At 46.2% G+C, this 18,160-nt stretch overlaps 1 protein-coding gene across 18 annotated transcripts in view; it reads right to left on the bottom strand.

Annotated features, from left to right (window-relative positions):
• The window catches only part of MGA (MAX dimerization protein MGA), a 58,813-nt gene extending 42,466 nt beyond the window's left edge, over positions 1-16,347 (bottom strand). For 4 of the 18 annotated variants that reach the window (XM_072929991.1, XM_072929993.1, XM_030274331.4 and 1 more), the window contains exons 1-4: positions 14,981-15,830; positions 13,126-13,238; positions 12,908-13,024; positions 3,125-4,266 (exon numbers count right to left, since the gene is read on the bottom strand). In XM_072929991.1, coding sequence (XP_072786092.1) covers positions 3,125-4,188 — 1,064 coding nt within the window. In that variant the 5' untranslated portion in view covers positions 4,189-4,266; positions 12,908-13,024; positions 13,126-13,238; positions 14,981-15,830. The other 14 variants (XM_072929995.1, XM_072929996.1, XM_072929982.1 and 11 more) reach the window with 13 other exon arrangements.
• Positions 16,348-18,160: the final 1,813 nt, after the last annotated feature.

Raw genomic sequence — 18,160 nt, 5'->3', positions numbered from 1 at the left:
AGTAGTCACAGAAACTTCTCTCCCTCTAATTATAGGAAGATGAATCAAGGAAGTTTGTCCTCTCAAAATCTTCAATCCAAGATCAGGTAAAAATGGTGAAATAGTGTCTTAACTAGCTCTTTCTTTACCTCATATGAAACAGTGCATATTTAAACCAACTTTCCTATAGCCCAAAGGAATGTATTTGGCACTCTTGTAATATAACAACAAAAGCAGAGAGATTGCCTTTTTGGCTTTTTCCAGATTAAAAACCATTAAGTTGCTCTTTTTTTTTTGAAAGTACCAGGATATATAAAGTTTTTTGCTACATTATTTTAAAATACACTGGGAAGGAGTTGGAGGGGGAATCTGATTTCTTGTGGAATTAATCTATGGCAATCTACGGCAGAGGTTTGAAGGATATTCACTTGCCTTTCTCCCCCAAAAGAAGGACAGAAAGGAAAAAAACATCAAACTATCAAGACTAAACACAAGACAACAAAATTACAACAACAAGACTAAAAGAATATTAAAAATCTCAGATTTTTTATTTTTGAAGGAGGAAATTCAAAAGACCATTGAAAGGAGGAGAAGTACATTAGCCTGTAAGGCTTAAGAAACAGTAAAGTTTGTTTGTTCCATGGCATAAACGTCTGAGTATGTGCAGGGATAAGCATTTCTACTGAAGTATCCACAACTCAAAGACTTTTTTTCTCTACAGTACACCTAATTAAACTAAACATACTATCAGGCCACAGAAGCAGAAGGAAAAAAAACCACACAGTACCTTGGATTAAAAAAAAATCAGTCCTTTATTTCTGAAGTCCTCTAATAACTCAGAATTAAAATTACTCTTAGGTATATATGCAAGCTTTTACATGGTTCTATTATCAAAAATGTCAGAAGACTTGAGTATGGGCGGGAAGCATCACCCTCAACAGCATTAGGGACTCCACTGCTTTTGCAGAGGATAGAGGTAGCAGTTCCCAACTTTGCTTCCTATCAAGTACTACCTACTAAGAGCTTGCCCACCATAAAACAAAAAACCAAACCAAAACAAACAAAAATACCCCTAAAACTGCAACACAACAAAAACCCCCAAACAAACAGAAAAACCACAACTTCCCAGTCTTCAATAATTTGTAAATATTAATGTGTTTGGTTTGATTAAGAAAAATGTCACCCTCTCAATGCTGTCCTTGAAAGCTGACATACTTCTAAACTCAACTGTATGGCATGAAAACACTGTGAACAGATCAGAAGAAAGAAGGAGGACTAATGTTCTGAAAAACTCCAGCATTTATGAAGATAGTTTTGCCATTTCTTGGATAACATCAATTTTCTCTTTCCAAGTAAAGAATTTTACTTTTTCACACAGGTTACAAAAACATAACAAAAAGCTGGCCAATGCTTGAATGTAGTTCTAGCACAGTGGTAACGTTTATTCATCAATGACAGGTGCTTCCAAGCGAGACAACAAAAACTTTGCAGTCTTTTCCAGTCTGCACAGATTTTATCATATTTCACAGATCAGCTGCCTTGGAGGCAAAACCAGAGAAGGAATCTAACATGCTCTGGACCAAAAGAAATCAAATCTGCCAATTTGCATCACCTATTTTTAAGGAAGGTCCCTGAGTCATTAAAATGTTTTTTATTCCTTGGGAATAAACTGTTCTCAACTAAATCTGCTTCAATGATCCTCTCCAGGCAAATGAGTATCACTATGAAAACAAAATGAAGCTGTCAATAATTATTTTCTGAGTTTTACTTCTAACATGCAGAGTTATCTAAACTTTTCTCCATGCTCCTAGGAACTGAAAAAGGCCCAACTTATCTGTAATTGGGGTATTTTCAGTATTTAAGTTGGGTTAGAACAGTGTTCTTTGAGAATCAAGTAAGTCTAGAAGACCTTTTTTCTAATAGACTGACACATGAAAATACTGCAAAAGAAAGGTTTGGGCACTCTAGATCACCAAACAATTCTAGTACTCTTTAAGAATTACTATAAATAAATTCTATAAAGTGTCAAAGTATGAATAACTTTGTAATCTGAAGTTTTTCAGCTACTCAAAAGGCAAAGAGATCCTTCTTGCAAAGACAAAAAAACAAAGGAAACCTCTGTCCTGCCTAAAACACAATGCAGTTGTATAGTAATACAGCCTTTGTATAACTACATCATAAATCTAACTTTTCTCCAGTAAGAACTGACCTCTAATTTCACCATTAACCATTAACATCATCCTGATATCCTGCAGTAAAATCATTTTCTTGTGTACTGGTCTACAAAGGTTGCTTTAGTCACTAAATCTTTGGCAGATTAAGCCTGGTATTAACAAACTGACATGAACCAACAGGGCAGAAAAGAAACCTCTATAACCTCTATGTTTTTTTTAAATAATTTCTTCTCATTGGAAGTATCTCTACATGGACATTAACTATTCACTAAGTCTGCTCCATGCTATTGCTTGGGTTTTCAAAACTAAGTGAAAGTGAAGTAAAACAATAGGTTTTGCCAGGTTTACTTTATAAAAACCAAGTTGTTCAGAAGTCCTTCTTTTACCTCATAGCAAATACAAGGCAACTGACTACCAACAGGCAGGCTACCTCACACTTCTTGTGGAATAAAGAATTCACACCAAGCAGTTATTGACAAACCATTGGTTTGTTGCCAATTACAACTGCCTTGCAGCAATCCCTACACATGTGCAACCTAAATACCCACACATCATTCACTTTCACAAATGAAAACTGAAGCTATAGATAGAAGCATGTCAATGTGGTGAGCAACCCTAAAAACAAAGGCATTGTTTTGATGACTGCAATGTGCTCTGCCTGAAACTCTGAAAAAAATAATTTTAGCCTTCTAAAATGCTAAAAGGGTTAACAGAAATCCCTCAATGCTTCTCAACAATGGGAACTAAAGCAACACAGAAAATAATACTGAATTCTTGCATTCCCCAGACACCTTAGAAACTCAAGACTGATACCATGACAGAGCAAAGAAAAGCTTTTAGTAATATTAACTGTTCTGCCATTTCAGGTCATGCAAACTTTAGCTGCAAACCTCTACAATGAGCATCTGTTATTTATTTACAAAACATCCCACTTAACCAGCAGTTGTATTGAAAGGGCGGTGTTAACCCACCTTTCAGAGACTTCTTCTTTTAGCTTTGGCATAACACCTGAAGGCAGGTCACTATCCAGGAGACCCAAGAAGTCTCCTTCCGCATTAAAGGACTCTTTATCCAGCTCAGTCTCTGATGGGTTTTGACTAATGAATGAAGAATCTAAACTTCTCTGGTGCACATCTAATGCATCAACTTCAGCAGGGCGACCACAAATGCCAGGAGTGCTAAAAACATCACCTCCTTCCAATGCTAAGTTGTTGCTCTGTTTCACATCACGCTGAGGCCGGCTATTCAGCCCATCATCTCTGAACCCTTTAGCAAAAGGATTGTAGTCTATTTTCAGCTGGGTAATCTGCATGTTCTGGTAGGCTGTAACTGCAAAGAACTCTGTCTGTGGAAAGGTAAATGTATGGACATCAGGGCCATTAAGCTGAATGACTTCTGTGGCTTTGTTTGCAGGTACCAAGTGAAGTCGTGGCAGATATCGGTGCATAGAATGCAGGATTATGTGACCCTCCTGGTCCAGGGTATTGTTGGTAAGTTTGAGTTTGTAGAAGGATACTGGCTGGTGCATCCAGAACTGGCCAGTGGAAGGGGATTCTGGATGAATAAACACTCGTCCTAGAACATGTGGTTCTGCCTTTCCACTGGGCTCCCACCAACGGCCATTCCATTTGTATCGGTGGTTGTCCACAGGGGATATGTCCATGACTAGGATGTATTTCTGACTGGAATTCAGCCCTGTAATCCAGTATCGGCAGTATGGAAACATCCGCCTCCCCTGCTTTGTCAGGATCATCTCTGTGTTGCGATGGTAGAATTCATTCCACATGTTGTTGTTATCTAGGGTGACAGTGATGCCCCCTGAGACACAGTCAGCTGGGAGGCAGGTCTTCACTCTGGGTTTGACTGGAGTTGATACACTGCTGGCAAGAGCACAAGCATCACGGTTTGCTACTAGGATTCCTTGGTCAGCTTTTCCGTTTCCCTGCTGTTGTTTCAAGATGACAAAGAAAGCAGGCGCTGCACCAGACACAGTCCCACCATCCCGGCTCGTCAAGACAATCTGCTGTTTCTCCATGATGAGCACTTTCACAAGCTCTCAAACCAAATGCAAATTCTACAGAGTTCTGATAATCTTCTGTGTGTGTTCACCATTCTGGAAGAAACGGAAACCAAAATTCAAATTATTCCAATACAGTCCAAGTAATTTAGTCACGTGAGACATCCCTTTTGCAACAGCTCTACACATTATAAACTTAAAAAATAAGCAGTACTATAAAACAGAGCACAATCAGGGTGTAACAAATCAAAGTTGCATTTATGTATACAATTTTGACCTTATAGACACATGAGGGCTATGACACCTTTAAATTGCTTTTCCATACAGGCTTTGCGCCAACAGAACTCCTTGCTTTGCTTGGTATTTCTAAGCACTTTGTTCAGATATTCCCTCTAGTCTGCAGATCATTCACTTAACAACATTAGGCAGAACAAGCAAAAGTTTTCAGGAGAGTAAATGGCACATTTCTGATACAAAAGTCTTGCCAGAATAAAAGACAGAGTTCCCTGAGGTCCACAACTTGTCAAAAATTTAAAGGAGGAAAGAAAAAAGAAATGTTAAAAACATTTTCTCTTAATTTCTTTAGGGAAATCGTCAGTTTGTGTGTTTGGAGTTTCTTTACTTACACTCCCCAACAACCCCAAGAACTTATAACTTCCTGTCAAGGGCAGAGAGAAAAAGAAGGGACAAAATACTTCAAATGGATAAGCTCTGAAAAAAGGCACAAACTAACCCCCAAAAGACCATGCAGCTAAGATTAAATGGATGAATGTGAAGCATTGGGCAGCCTCAGCTTCCTTTATCTTCTCAATTATGGAAATAATTCAAATCAAACAAGAAAACATTTGTACTGTTATGATTAGCATAATCACTGTTTAGGGAACTAAAGAAGTTACTTTTATCTGCATATACACAATTCCACTTTTGTGTGTCTACCTCCCAGGTTAAGGATTATGTCAACAATTGTAACAAAAGATCATAAACTACCTCATTTTTCAAATAGCCTGTATATTCTTCTCTGTGAAAATTTAAAATATGCACTTTTGGTAGCACAAAAATCCTATTTCCACATCCAGATGTTTGTATTTTGATCCTTATTGTATATGGAACATAGCACTGGCAAAAAATTATTGATTCTTATATCAAATATCTAGCTGGTGGGAGCCAGAGACCAGAATTAATCACCACTGCTAGAAGCTGAGATGCATCCCAGAGTCCTGAGGGAATTGGCTGATGTGCCAAGACACTTTCCTTAATATTCAAGAAGTCAGTGGCAGTCAGGTGAAGTCCCAGGTGACTGGAAAAGGGAAATACTGCACCAGTTTTTTTAAAAAGAGTAGATAGAAGTTTTCGGAGAACTACTGACCTGTCAGTCTCACCTCTGTGACTGGGAGGATCATGGAACAGATCCTCCTAGAAGCAATGTTAAGGTGTATGGAGGACAACGGTGATTTGGCAACAGTTTCACCAAGAACAAGTCCTCCTTGACCAACCCAGTGGCTTTCTACAACAGTGACTGCATTGGTGGACAGTGATGTTAACTGGTGACAACAGAGATGTTGTCTACCTGGACATCTATAAAGCCTTTGAAACAGTCTCTCACAAAGTCCTTCTCTCTAAATTCAAGAGAAATGGATCTGATGGGTGATCTGTTTTGTGGATAAGAAACTGGTACAATGGTCCCACCCAGAGGGTAGTGATCAACAGCTCTGAATCCCAGGGGACATTCACGACAAGTGGTGTCCCTCATGGGTCCATACTGGCAAGGTAAGTGACACCAACATGCCTGAATCATGTCCATAAGGACCTGGACAGGCTTGATGAGAGGTTTGACAAGTCCAAGTGCAAGGTGATACACCTGGCATGGGGCAACCCCCAGCATCAATCACAGGCTGAGGGATGAAGAAACTGAGTAGTCCTGCTGAGAAGGACTGGGAGGTGCTGGTGGGTGAGAGGCTGGACACAACCTGGCCACGGCACTTGAAATACAGAAAACCCATTATATCCTGCGTTACATCCAAAGCAGCGTGGGCAGCAGGGCAAGAGATGGGATTCTGCCGAGACCACAACTGGAGTGCTGTATCCAGCTCTGGGGTCTCTAGCACAGGAAGGACACAGACCTCTTGGAGCAAGTCTAGAGAAGGGCCACAAAGATGCTGAGGATAGAACACCTCTTCTTTCGTGAAGACAGGCTGAGAGAGTTGGGGTTGTTCAGCCTGGAAGAGGCTCTGGGGAGACATAATGCCTTTCAGTACCTAAAGGTGACCTACAACAAATCTGGAGAGTGACCTTTACAAAGGCAGTGATAGAAAAAGGGAAAATGGCTTCAAAATGAAAGACAGATGTTTAGATTAGATATTAGGAAGACATTCTTTACTACAAGGGTGGTTATGCACTGCAACAGATTACCCAGAGAAACTCTGGATGCCAACACCAGAAGTGCTCAACACCAGGCTGGAGATGGAGTTTTTAGCAGAAGGTATCCCTGTCCATGGTAGAAAGGCTGGATCTAGGCGTCCCTTAGGGTCCCTTCCAACCAAAACTATTCTATGATTCTATGGGTTGGAAAACACCCACATCTCTTTCCAGAGAATTAACTCTTAATTCACAAGCTTTAACTGAACTAGATATTTAATAAGACATCTTTATTTTATAAGGACTGGGGTACTGTAGGAGGAAAAACCCTTCTGTGCTAACAAACTGTCATGCATGTGGCAAATGACCTCAAAGCTCAAAAGACAATTTACACCCCATTTATCATTTATATGACAGATGTTCTTAACATCTAGGAAATATGAGAGAACCATTTCTACCCCTTACAGTTCACACTTTAAAACTTAATGTAAAAGTTAAATTGGAGGAAATAAACCAAAACTGTTCTGCACAGATTTTGATATCTGTGAAGTTACAAGGTCTGGCTTTCAGTTTAACTTTGCAGAGGAAATTCTTCCCCACAAACATACTCACATGACCACCTAGCCACTGAGGACTCCTTAGAGTCTAGGACACAAAATGAATTCAAGTATATTGCTCTGCGTTTTCAGTAGACTACACCTCAAGTCCCAGCAACACAAAAAGTTATCCCCAAAAAATGAGCACTTTCATATTCACCCATAAGAACAGAATAGAAATAAATCTCAGATATACAGAGTGGTGAAAAAGGAACCACGTAAGATCTATGTGATTTTCCACCAACTTTGCATATACACATATAACACATTTATATGTATAGTAAACATAAAGCGGGAAAGTGAGTTCAGATTAATGCTGTGCAGGATGCACCAAAACTGTATTGGCTCATAAAGGAAGCACACTATCAAAGTGGCTTCAGATCTGGTTTAACGTATGCAGAATGCCTGTAGCTTTACATTTACTTGATTCTTTTAAAGTAATTTGACTAAATTATTTTACTTAAGACACACCAGAAGAAAAATTACAAAAAAAGCTCAACAACCATGCATTCAGCAGTTCTATGCATATAAAGACCTATAGAGTAACAGTTTCTGTTCTCCAACACTCAAAGTTCTTATGTTGTACTGCAGTAGCTTTTTCTACCACAAGCACCACGCACAGTATCAAGTCAGTCTGAGACATGCATGGTTAAAATGTGATTATGGGCAATTAGAGTAATCAAAATCTACATTATTTCAGCACTAGCACAGTCAGTTACCAGAAAGCAATTTCCTACATTTTATTACATTTGGTGACACACAGGAGCCTGTTTTATTATAGCACATAGACTTAATCCAGTATTTCAGGGGAAACACGTGTATTTGTGTAAGATGAAGTTTTGAACAGCGTCAGAGATTTCTACTCTCTACACAGAGACCTGGTATTTGAGAAGCAGTGGCCAAGCAGGGCACAGCGGCCAAAACCACTCACAAATCGCACTAAGACCCGCCAAAAGCAGGACGCCAGCCAGATGCGAAAGCGTCCTTCTCAAATAAACAAACCAACCTAATTTCCCACGCGGCGACCGGGACGCGGCTCAGCGCACGGCGCTCCGGGGCGGGCGGGCACCGAGAGGAACCGCGGGAAGGGAAGCGACGGCGGCGCGCGGGCCCCGGGGCTGGCCCGCCGCCACCACGCACCGCGGGCTGCCGCCGGGAGCCGCACGGCGCGCGCCCAATGGCAGCGGGCACCGCGCGCGCCGCGCCGCCGTTCAACCCCGACCGACCGAGCGTGCACCAGGAGGGGCCGCCCCGGGAACGGCGGCGACAGACGGGGGCCCCGCCCCGGGCAGGTGGCGTCACGGCTGCGGGCCGAGCGCAGCACCTGTCGCTTTGAACGCCCTCCTCCCCCGCCCGCCCCCCGCTGCCCTCCCCGGCCGCGCCGGACGGACCCCAGCCAGAAGCCTCGGGACGGGGAGCGGCAGCCGCCCAGGAGCGGCGGGAGCCAGAAGGACCGCCCGCGCCTGCTGGCTGAGGGCAGTGGAACGAGCCACGTGGGGAAACCGCGCCGCTCTTCGCCGGGACGCGGCACTGCCCTGCCCGGCGGGGCGCGCGCTGCCGGCGCTCCCGAGGCGGCCCGCGCGCAGCGGCGCCTCGCGTAGCCGCCGGGGCGCGGCCGGCGGGCCCGGGCCCGGCCGCCTCGTGCCCGCGCCTGGTGTCAATTTTCGCAGTTCGGGCGGCGGGCGGAGGGCGCGCGCAGAGGCGCGCGGGGTTCGCGCGCGACGCGGCCGCTGCTCCCGGCGCGCCCCCGCTCCCCGGTCGTTACCGTGCGCGAAGCGCGCGCGGCCTCCCGCTTCCTTTCTCACGCGGACCGTGTGTCCGCCAGCTGGGGACAACGTGCGTGCGCACCGTGCTGACGTCACGGCGCCGCAGCGCGCGCAAGCGCACAGCAGGCAGATATCCCCCTCCCTCCCGCCTGCCCATCACGTGCCCGCGCCGCGCGCAGGGCCCGGAGCCCGGCTCGGCCCGGCCCGCGCAGCGCCGCGCGCCCGGGAAGCTTCTCGAACGGGCGCGCGCGGGCATCTCTCGCGCACCGGCGGCCGTCGAAAGCCCCGGGGCTCCGGTCGCGCGGCTCCGCCTCCCCCGCGCCAGGAGTGCGCGCGAGGCCCGCGGCGCACGGCGCCCCCCGGCGGGCCGAGCGGGGCGGCGCTGCCCCGCCATCCCCGTGTCCGCGCAGGCAACGCACACCGCGCCTCTCCACACTTCACAGCGCCGCTGCCGGCAGGAACCGGCCGCCTCCCGCGGACACCCTCAGCTGAGGAAGCAGCGAAGCCAGCGGTGCTTCCATCGTCTGAGCACGTTCTCTCTGACCGGCCAAAGCACGGCTCAGACTCTGACCACCGCAGCTGCGGGCAGACACAGACCTGTCATACCGCGCCCCCTAAGCCGGGCCCTGGGCGGTGTTACCGAGGCGCTGACAAACGGAGAGCCCGGGCACGGCCTCGGCAGAGCTCAGGTGCTGCCCCATGCCCAGCCTGGCACGACTTCACAGGCACCAAGGGGATTAATTACATGTAACAAACCTGGCACTTCTGACAATAGCCCACTAAAACGGAATTCTGAACGTTGCGGAAATCCACATCAAAATGCATCACGGCTGCAGGCAAAAACATCTCCATGAAGCCCCCCATCCCATCCCGTTTCCCATTAAGGTTATTTATCTTATCAACACTGCATCCACCATGAAATGACAGACTTACACATGGTGCTAGAAGGCAGACATCAGCTAGCAGGGTAACACAAAGGTCCAGGCTCACCCACACACTCAAATTTTGCACTGCCCGTTGCCTACCACAAACTATAATTTTGTCAGGACTGCTCCTCAATCTTTTTTTTTTTTTTTTTTTGTCTTATTTGAAAATTGGCAGAAGAGCAACATTACAAAAGGTCAGCGTCCCTTTAGAGGTTTCTTGGGAACATAATTTCCTATAGCATAAACTTATCTCAGAAGCACAGAACTAAAGAAAACACATTTTTAAGAGACTTGATGAACATGCATCAAAACATTAATACAGGTGGGTCTGTATGGAGGCCCAGAGGAATGCCACCAGCTCTGTGCATGTATGCACACTTCTGTCTCTAGTGGGCAGGGTCTTGTGGGTGGAGGGGTGTTGGACATCACATAAGCAGGGCAGTCTCAGCCACCTGAGAGACAGAGCATGTGCCAGCACCAGGAACAGCACTGTGGCCTCTGGAGCTGCTGTGTCCACATGCCAGCAACCAGGGAGACTGGGATTCAGGAACCAACAGTGTCTGAACTCTGCTGCTGCAGGGTATCAACCTCATCCTGCTCAGACGGGGAAGGGAGCAGGATATGGCTGTCTCTGCCTGATTGGTGTGGCCAGACATATTTACATGTAAATGTCATGTGTGCAGGCGCTCGATGGGCTTGTAGCTACCAGCAATATAATTTTAGCCTTATTACTGGTCATATTTGGGGCATGGAGCTGCAACAGCCTCAAGGTGTTGGATCCAGCATAGTATTTTTCCTGTAACAAATCCAGTCAGAAATAATTCCAGGGGCAGTCATTTTATACCTACAGTCATCACATTTTCTGTAGAGCAGTCATCAAGTTTTAGGGCCACAGGATAGAGATGCTGTTTTGTATTAAGCAGTTTGCTTCTGAACAATGACAAGACAGAAATAAGTGAGGTTTTTTTAGGGGCAGAGAGTAATTTGTAAAACTGAGAACAGACATAGAACTAAAGAGCAGACAGTGCTCCATGTTCATGGCCCACAGGCCACGTGTTCCAGTCATGATAAAAAAAACAAAGCAGAGACTGTTGACATTTCCAGAGATTTTCCTACAGTTTTACCTAAGGCAGGTAGACAGGCTTGCCTGCACCAAAATTGAACCCCTGGTTTATCAAGAGAACAGATTCATCAGTAGAATTCACAGCAGTACTACAGACTCCCACCAGCTTAAATAACCCAGTACTAAGCAGCTAAAAGCTGATGAGAAACAGCAGTGCTGCACTAAAGAATATCATCTCGTTTAGATCACTATGAACACCAGTTTTAAGGACTTGTTTGTGCTAAACATGAACTGGCAGCACAGAAATGAACTGGCTTGCACCTATTGAATCCCTGATCAGAGGGAGTTACAACCATTCCATTACTGGCTAGTATAAGGTATTTGAAATGCTCAAGTTCACTACCAAGACATAGACTCTTCCCCCAAATGATTCTTTCAGACATATTCCCTTGAAGGCATGACCTACAGTCTTTACAAGCTGCATTTCAACACCCAGTAAATCACGCTTCTGTTTTCATATCGCCTACATGCATATAAAGCACCCACTCAAGCCTACCTGCTACAAGTAATAAGAGACTGTAACTGTAGAACTGCAGCAACAAACTGTTCTTCAGCAGTTCTTATATTTAACCTGTGGTAAAGATTCAGTAACAAAGTAGGAATTGGAGGGTCACAAATCCCAGGCTTTGCTACAGAGAACAAAATACCTTGTATATAGTTACATGTATACACATGTAACTATACATAGTTAAGTAAAAGAGACCAGCTGCCAACTTGTGAAAAACACACAAGAGGTGTCGATTACATTTTTGTTGGCAATCCCCTGAATACAAAGATTACTACTACACAAGGACAGGACATTTCTGTCACATAGCACAGTGTGAAAGAGACTACTACAGGAGCATTACTGGAGCATAAAGGAGGCTTTCAGCTCTTAAATTTATTTCCTAAAAACAAGCACCAGCTGAAACTACACTCACTACCTGGAAACAACAGCTATCAAAACCCGCTGTGCCAGTGCAACACACCCACAGCAGCAGTCAGCAGTTTATTACAGCAGTCTAAAGTTTACCACTAACTACAACCAGACAGCCCTGACTGGGCTCAAAAATCCCACGTTTTGGACATTAAAAAAAACAAAAACCAACCAAAAAAACAAAATCCACAAGCATTTAAAGAGCTGAAAACCTAGTGATACTACAACCAGAAGTGTGCAATGTGCAGACTAAAATAGTTAAAACACAAAAAACATTCTTTCTTTAGACAATGTTTTTCTACTTTGGAGAATGATTAACAGTAGCAACCCACAAGAAATTCTGTTAATCTAACCAAAACTCTGGATTAAACTGCATTTAGGAAGGTATCTAGTCCCATTTTCTATCCATAACCAGCCTCACTGGCCTCCAACTCCTTCTCCAGACCAGTAGTAGTCTCCAGAGCTTAATGTTTACTGCACATGGATGTCTCTAAAAATTATCAGCATCTATGTCAGCTCCAGATCTCTGTTCTTATGCAAGAGAACCAGCCCAAATTTACTTTAAGAAATTTACATAATGTTATTTTTTAATAGGAAAATAACAAATAAATAATAAAAAGCTTAAATTATTTTCTTAGCGTTAGTGAAGAAATACAGATCAGTGCCAAGAAGACAAAAGATTAAAGTGGTGGCAGAATCTAGACAAAAATTGAGATTAAGAAAAAAAATTATTGAAAGAAATGGACTGTTGCAGGAAAGAAAAAGTTTTTCAGTCATTTTAAAAATGCTTTTAGCTTTCTTGCTGATGCAAAGATGCAGAAACACATACTCCAGCTGCAGTCAGAGCGCACTTATGCCCACAAGAAGTCTGACACCGCTTGTGCACTGCCAGCTTTCAGCCCAGAGTCTTGCTTTACACTAAAACCAAATTCATGTCACACTCAGAGTCCCAACTATTGCAGGATGAATAGGTGGTAGTTCAGAAAGTGTTTCACCAACTGAGAGCAACACGCCTGCAAGAGCAGCAGCTGCTGTTGGAGGAACAAGGCACATACCTGGGAGGGCAGAGGAAAGAGAAACTCCTGCTTGCCCGCTCCAATAGCCATACCATGCCATGGAATCTGAACTTCCAGCTCCCCATAAAGTCTGTCGTTTTTCAAACAGCATTAATCCTGCAACATACAATGTATAGAGTATTTTTTATCTCTCAAGAGTTACCTGAACTTCTGGGAAACACTTCCCAAACACTGAAGATTGCAAAGAGGAAACGCACCCAATTGGATGTGGCACACACAGTGCCATGGTCTAGCTGACAGGCGGTGATGGGTCAAAGGTTGTATTCCATGATTTTGGAGGTCTTTTCCAACCAAAATGATTCTGTGATTTCTGTTAAGAATGAACCACTGGTGAGAGGCCAGGGGGAAAAGCCAAAGTTAACTAATAATAAACGCTCTTTTTAATCTATATACAACATGTTATATTTAGGTAAACATATTTTACATTACCTCCCATATTTCAGCAGTCAGTGAGATGCCCATTGCTCATACATTCAATGAATGCTGTATTTTTTAACATACTATTATTTCAACTACCAAAAATCACAAAATAAAACAATTAAGTAATGCTTTATGCTTTTTGCAATGCAACACTGGCAGAAACCAGACATAATCAGCAGAATAGCACCATTTTGATAAATGTAAATCCCTTTATGGCCATCATGAAGAACATTTATCACATACATGAATCTTCAGCTGGGGATCTTGTCCACATCATAGAAGAAAAAACCAAAAATGACGTAAATAAAAAGCCCCCACCTGAGTTCAGGACTGTCCTACTTATCCAGCTATTTTATAGCAATACTCATTGCTACAGAGTCACCAATGGTTCAGCAAGTTAGAGCTGCCAAGGAACCTGTATTCCCCTTTTAAGGGGAAAAAGAAAGTGACACTAATTCAAGTCCAGACCATTGGCGATGTGCTCCAGGGTTATATCTCTCTTCATTGCTGTTTATTGACTTACCCTGGGGTCATAAGACCACACCAAATTAACAGAAAGTCCTGTACAAAAGTTAGCAAAACAGCACAATTCCAACATCACAAATATTTGTTTAACAGTATCTGGGTCACAGTCTTGTCATTGTCCAAACTGGCTTTTCCTGACATTGTCACTGGAACAAAGATTGCATTTTTATTGTAGATAGGTTTTATCTAGATCCCATTAATTTTCTCTCTTTCATGCTGTTCACACTCCTTTAATGCCTTTCTGTTTTGGGCTTGATTTAAAAAAAAAATAAAACAAAAGAGCTTTCTTCTGGTTGCTTTCTTCTTATGACACACCTTCTTCATCCTTCTCTCACATATCATTCTCACTGCATTCCTCCTTATTCGGCTCAGCAAAGGATTTATCCCAGGTACTAAAACCAGACAAAATCCAACAGTGAAAGTACATTCCATCTTTGCATGGAAAGAGAAGAGCAGCTCCACCATCACCATGATTGATGATTTGTTTTAAGGTTACCCAGTCTTAAGAAAGATTAACAAAAAAGCAAACCAACACAGCACAACACATCCTTAGTTATGGAAGAAAAAGACAAGAGGAAAGCCCTGCTAGTGCCATAGCTAGTGGCACTGCTCCCTATGCATATGCCATGACTGAGTGTTCTTTTGTAGATCCTCTGCTGTCTATGAAACAGCAAACAGACAACAGCCTCCTCACAGAGAAGAGCTTTCTCACTCCAGTAGGCAGAGACCTATTTCATTGAGTTTGCAAGGAAAATGTCTTGGACTTCCCATTTCTTAAGGCTGTTTTTAAAAACAATCACAAAATTCACAAAGAATCTAGTGGATTTGCATATAAATGAAGAAGTAGCCTACATTCAAAAATAATTTCCTTTTTTTTTTCCTGGAAGGTAACCAAACAAGTTTATTCACCACTGGTTTCCTCTAGTTGCACGTTTTCCCCCATGGCAGGCACAACAGCATCTGAACCGATACAGAGCCAGCAACGGGTGAGGTTAACAGCCATCTGCTGTTAGATGAAATACGGAAGTGAATGAATGCTGCCCATCTCCACCAGAACTAAGAAATATGGGTTCTTTCCCCTACAAACAGTTGTACAAAAATGCCCACCTATGGGAACACTTTTGAAGCAGAATCAATTTCCTTTCCAGTTATCTGTACAGATTCACAGTGCACTGTGCCCGAGGGCACTGAAAGGGTGCTGCAGCTGCATCGGGCAGAACACCTGCAAGCAACAAGACCAAAGCTTCAGCCTGCCCCTCTTCTTTAAACTGCCCTCGGTTTTCAGTCTGCAGCAACTTCAAATCTTCGGGTCTGTAGCCCATCTCATCAAGTGCGATTACACACGGCCCATGCCTTCACACAGTTCACGTCGGGAGCAAGGCAGCGTGACTGTTGTGCAAGATTTGACAATGAGTCAGGCAAGATGCTCCAACCACATACTGGGAAGCCACTCATCTCCCCGGGCTGCTGAAACAGCCGCCGGCCCTCGTGCCTAGCTACTCCTCACGGAGCTCGCCTTCGCGCTTCGACTCCCTTCTAAATTCCTCAGCTCAGTACGAGCGGTTCCAAACCCAGCAGCACCAAGGGCCGCGCGCCCCGCGGCCGCCCCCCGCGCCGTGCCGGGGCGCACGCGCGTCGCCTGCGGGCCGCCCCGCCCCCGGCCGAGGGGCCCCGCTCCGGCCCCGCCCAGCCCGCCGGCCTCCGCCACCCAGGGGGCACCGGGGCCGCTTCCCGGGAAAGGCTCTCTCGCCGCTCCAGCCCCGTCTCATAGGTGGCGCCGGCCACGCCCCCACCGGGGGCCGATCCCTCGGAGCGCGATGGCTTAGGGAGCGGCGGCAGCTGCCCAGGGCCGGGCCGCATCCGACCCTTCCCGGCTGGAGAGCCCGGATGCCGCTCGGTCCCTTTAAACAATCCCCCCAGTCAGGTGACCGCCGGCCGCTACCCATTGTCCCTGGGTCCCGCCCGCTCGCACCCCTGACCAGAGCGGCGCGGGGGCGCGCCAGGGGTGCGAGCGGCCGCCGGTCCCGCTCCCGTCCCGCGCGCGACCCCCTCGCCTCAAACGCGGGCGCGGCGGCAGCGCGCGGGCAGGCGGCGCGCGCGCGGGTGATTGGGCGGCCGCCGCGCTCACGTGACGCGCGCACGCCTCACGCCACCTCGAGTGAAAAACTTCCGAGGGAGGGGGGGCGCCCGGCTCTTACCTGAGTCCGCGCGCCGCCCGGCAACGCCCCGGCCCACGCGGCCCTCGCCCGCCACGCGCGACCTCCTGCCGCCCTCATTGGCCGCCGCGGTCCATCACGTGGGCTGCGCACGTTCCCGGGCCCTTCCCCCGGCTTGTCTCCCGCCCACGCGAGGCCGGTGCCGGAGCGCGGCCGTGCGGGCGGAGCGCGGGGGGGGGCAACAGGGTCCGGCGGCGGCCGCGCGGTGCAGCTGCCTCGCGACGCCCCGCCAGCGGCGCGCCGCCGATTGGCCGGAGCCGCCCGCCGACGCAGTTCCGCTCCCAGGGCGCCGCCGGCCACGCCCTTCCCGCTCCTCCCCCGGCCGTGCGCGAGGGATAACACGCCGCTCGCGCGTGGGGCCGCGCGGTAGCGCCGCCGGTGGCCGCGCCCCGCGCGTGCCCTTCCCGAGGGGCAGCCGCGCCCCGAGCGCGTTCCCGTGGCCACGCCGGCCCCGCGGGCGCGCTCCTGCCGCCGCACCGCACCGCCTTCGGCCGCCTGCAGCGCCTTCCCGCGGCTCCTCGTCTTTCCTCCGCCTTCCGCATTTGTGCATCACGGGAGAGGGGCTCGTGTGCTGCGGAGTGCGATGTTCTGGAGCTACGAGCGAACGCCGAGGGAGCGATGCTGGAGTACAGAAGGATTCCCACGCTGTGGGCGCTACTGCCGCTGGCACAAGGCTCTCGGACCCGGCAGGGCTCCCGGGGACGGGAGTGTTTGTGGAGCGCCCACGGAACTGCACTCACACCGATCCCCGAGTTACCGGGAAGCTACGTGTGAGCCGAAAGAGTTAAATAAAAGCTCGTCAGCATAGGGACGTATTCAAAGGTGATTCTGGAGACTCTTATCCAGAAAGTCTTTATTTGGTGTACAGTTAAATAATGGAACAAAATACAGAAACCCCCGTAAGCTCTGGGCAACATGGACCGTGTGCAGGTTGGCTGAGTTGTGTGGCAGTTGTAACCGAGGGCAGTAGCTGCATCAATGAGGAAGGCCCCGCCTCCCATGCAGTCTTGAAAAATAATTTCAAGTTTTCCAAGGTAAAGGCAGGTCACATGTAATGGAAACTAATTTAAAATTTAAAGAAAAGCTGGTGGCAAACAGCACCATAATGTAGCCCTGGGCCTAAATTTCTGTGTTGGAGGTCTTGGCCTCGAAAGATGCTCAATCATCACAGCAATCTTCGTTCCCCGGGCATTGTGATGTTACTGAGAATGTGTGGCAATATGGCTGGGGAGTCCATGAGGGATGTAAAAGGGGAAGTGTCTCATTAGACAGAGATTCATATTTCTGCAAACTTGAACTTCGTGTTGAATTGATACCAAATTGAGTGGTTGGTTCTCAGATCACTGAGAAGATCAAAGATATCTTCCCTCACAACTTACAGTATATTTGAGGAATTTGTATACAAAGGTTGCGGAAACATTAACTGGTACATAAACTTTTGTTGGGCTTTTAACAGTCTTACAGCTGAAGTTCAGAAGGGTTTGGGTGTCAATGGAGAAAGCACTGGTGGACTTAGCACCTGTCTTTTTCGAATTTCTGGGCTGATGAGGGATAGTTTCTTTGAAATTCTGCTGCTATAAGGGATGAAGTGCCCAGTTCCCAGCTGCGGGATCTGTTTTAGTTAATAGGCCAAACAGGAAATGGCACCCAAATAAAATTTACTGTTTGACATTAACTGTAATGATGTTGCAAACATATAAAAGGATAAAGAAGTAATGCCAAGGCAATCAAAGATATTTGAGTTGGAAAAATAAAAGATAACACATGGAAGGGAAGTAAGTCTTCAATAATCTCTCAGGGGGAAAAGACATTATGACTAGAGTAGTTCCGAAGGAAACCTGATGGTGTTTGTGAATATTACAGCAATGAGCCAACTGTGTGTTACATCTTAAAAAAAAAAAAATAATAAAAATTGTTGTTTTGGTCTCTACGTGCAAAAAATATCCTTTATTGGAAAGAGGTAGATCTCACAACTGCTGTGGTGAAGAAGTTCCTATGCAAGTTAGATTGAGAAAACTTTAAAAATGTACACGTCATTTGAAACAGACATGCCCAAATTACAAGTGAGGTT

This window comes from Taeniopygia guttata, chromosome 5 (assembly GCF_048771995.1).
Source record: "Taeniopygia guttata chromosome 5, bTaeGut7.mat, whole genome shotgun sequence".
Classification (NCBI taxonomy): domain Eukaryota; kingdom Metazoa; phylum Chordata; class Aves; order Passeriformes; family Estrildidae; genus Taeniopygia; species Taeniopygia guttata.
This window is presented reverse-complemented; position numbering and strand designations above follow the sequence as displayed.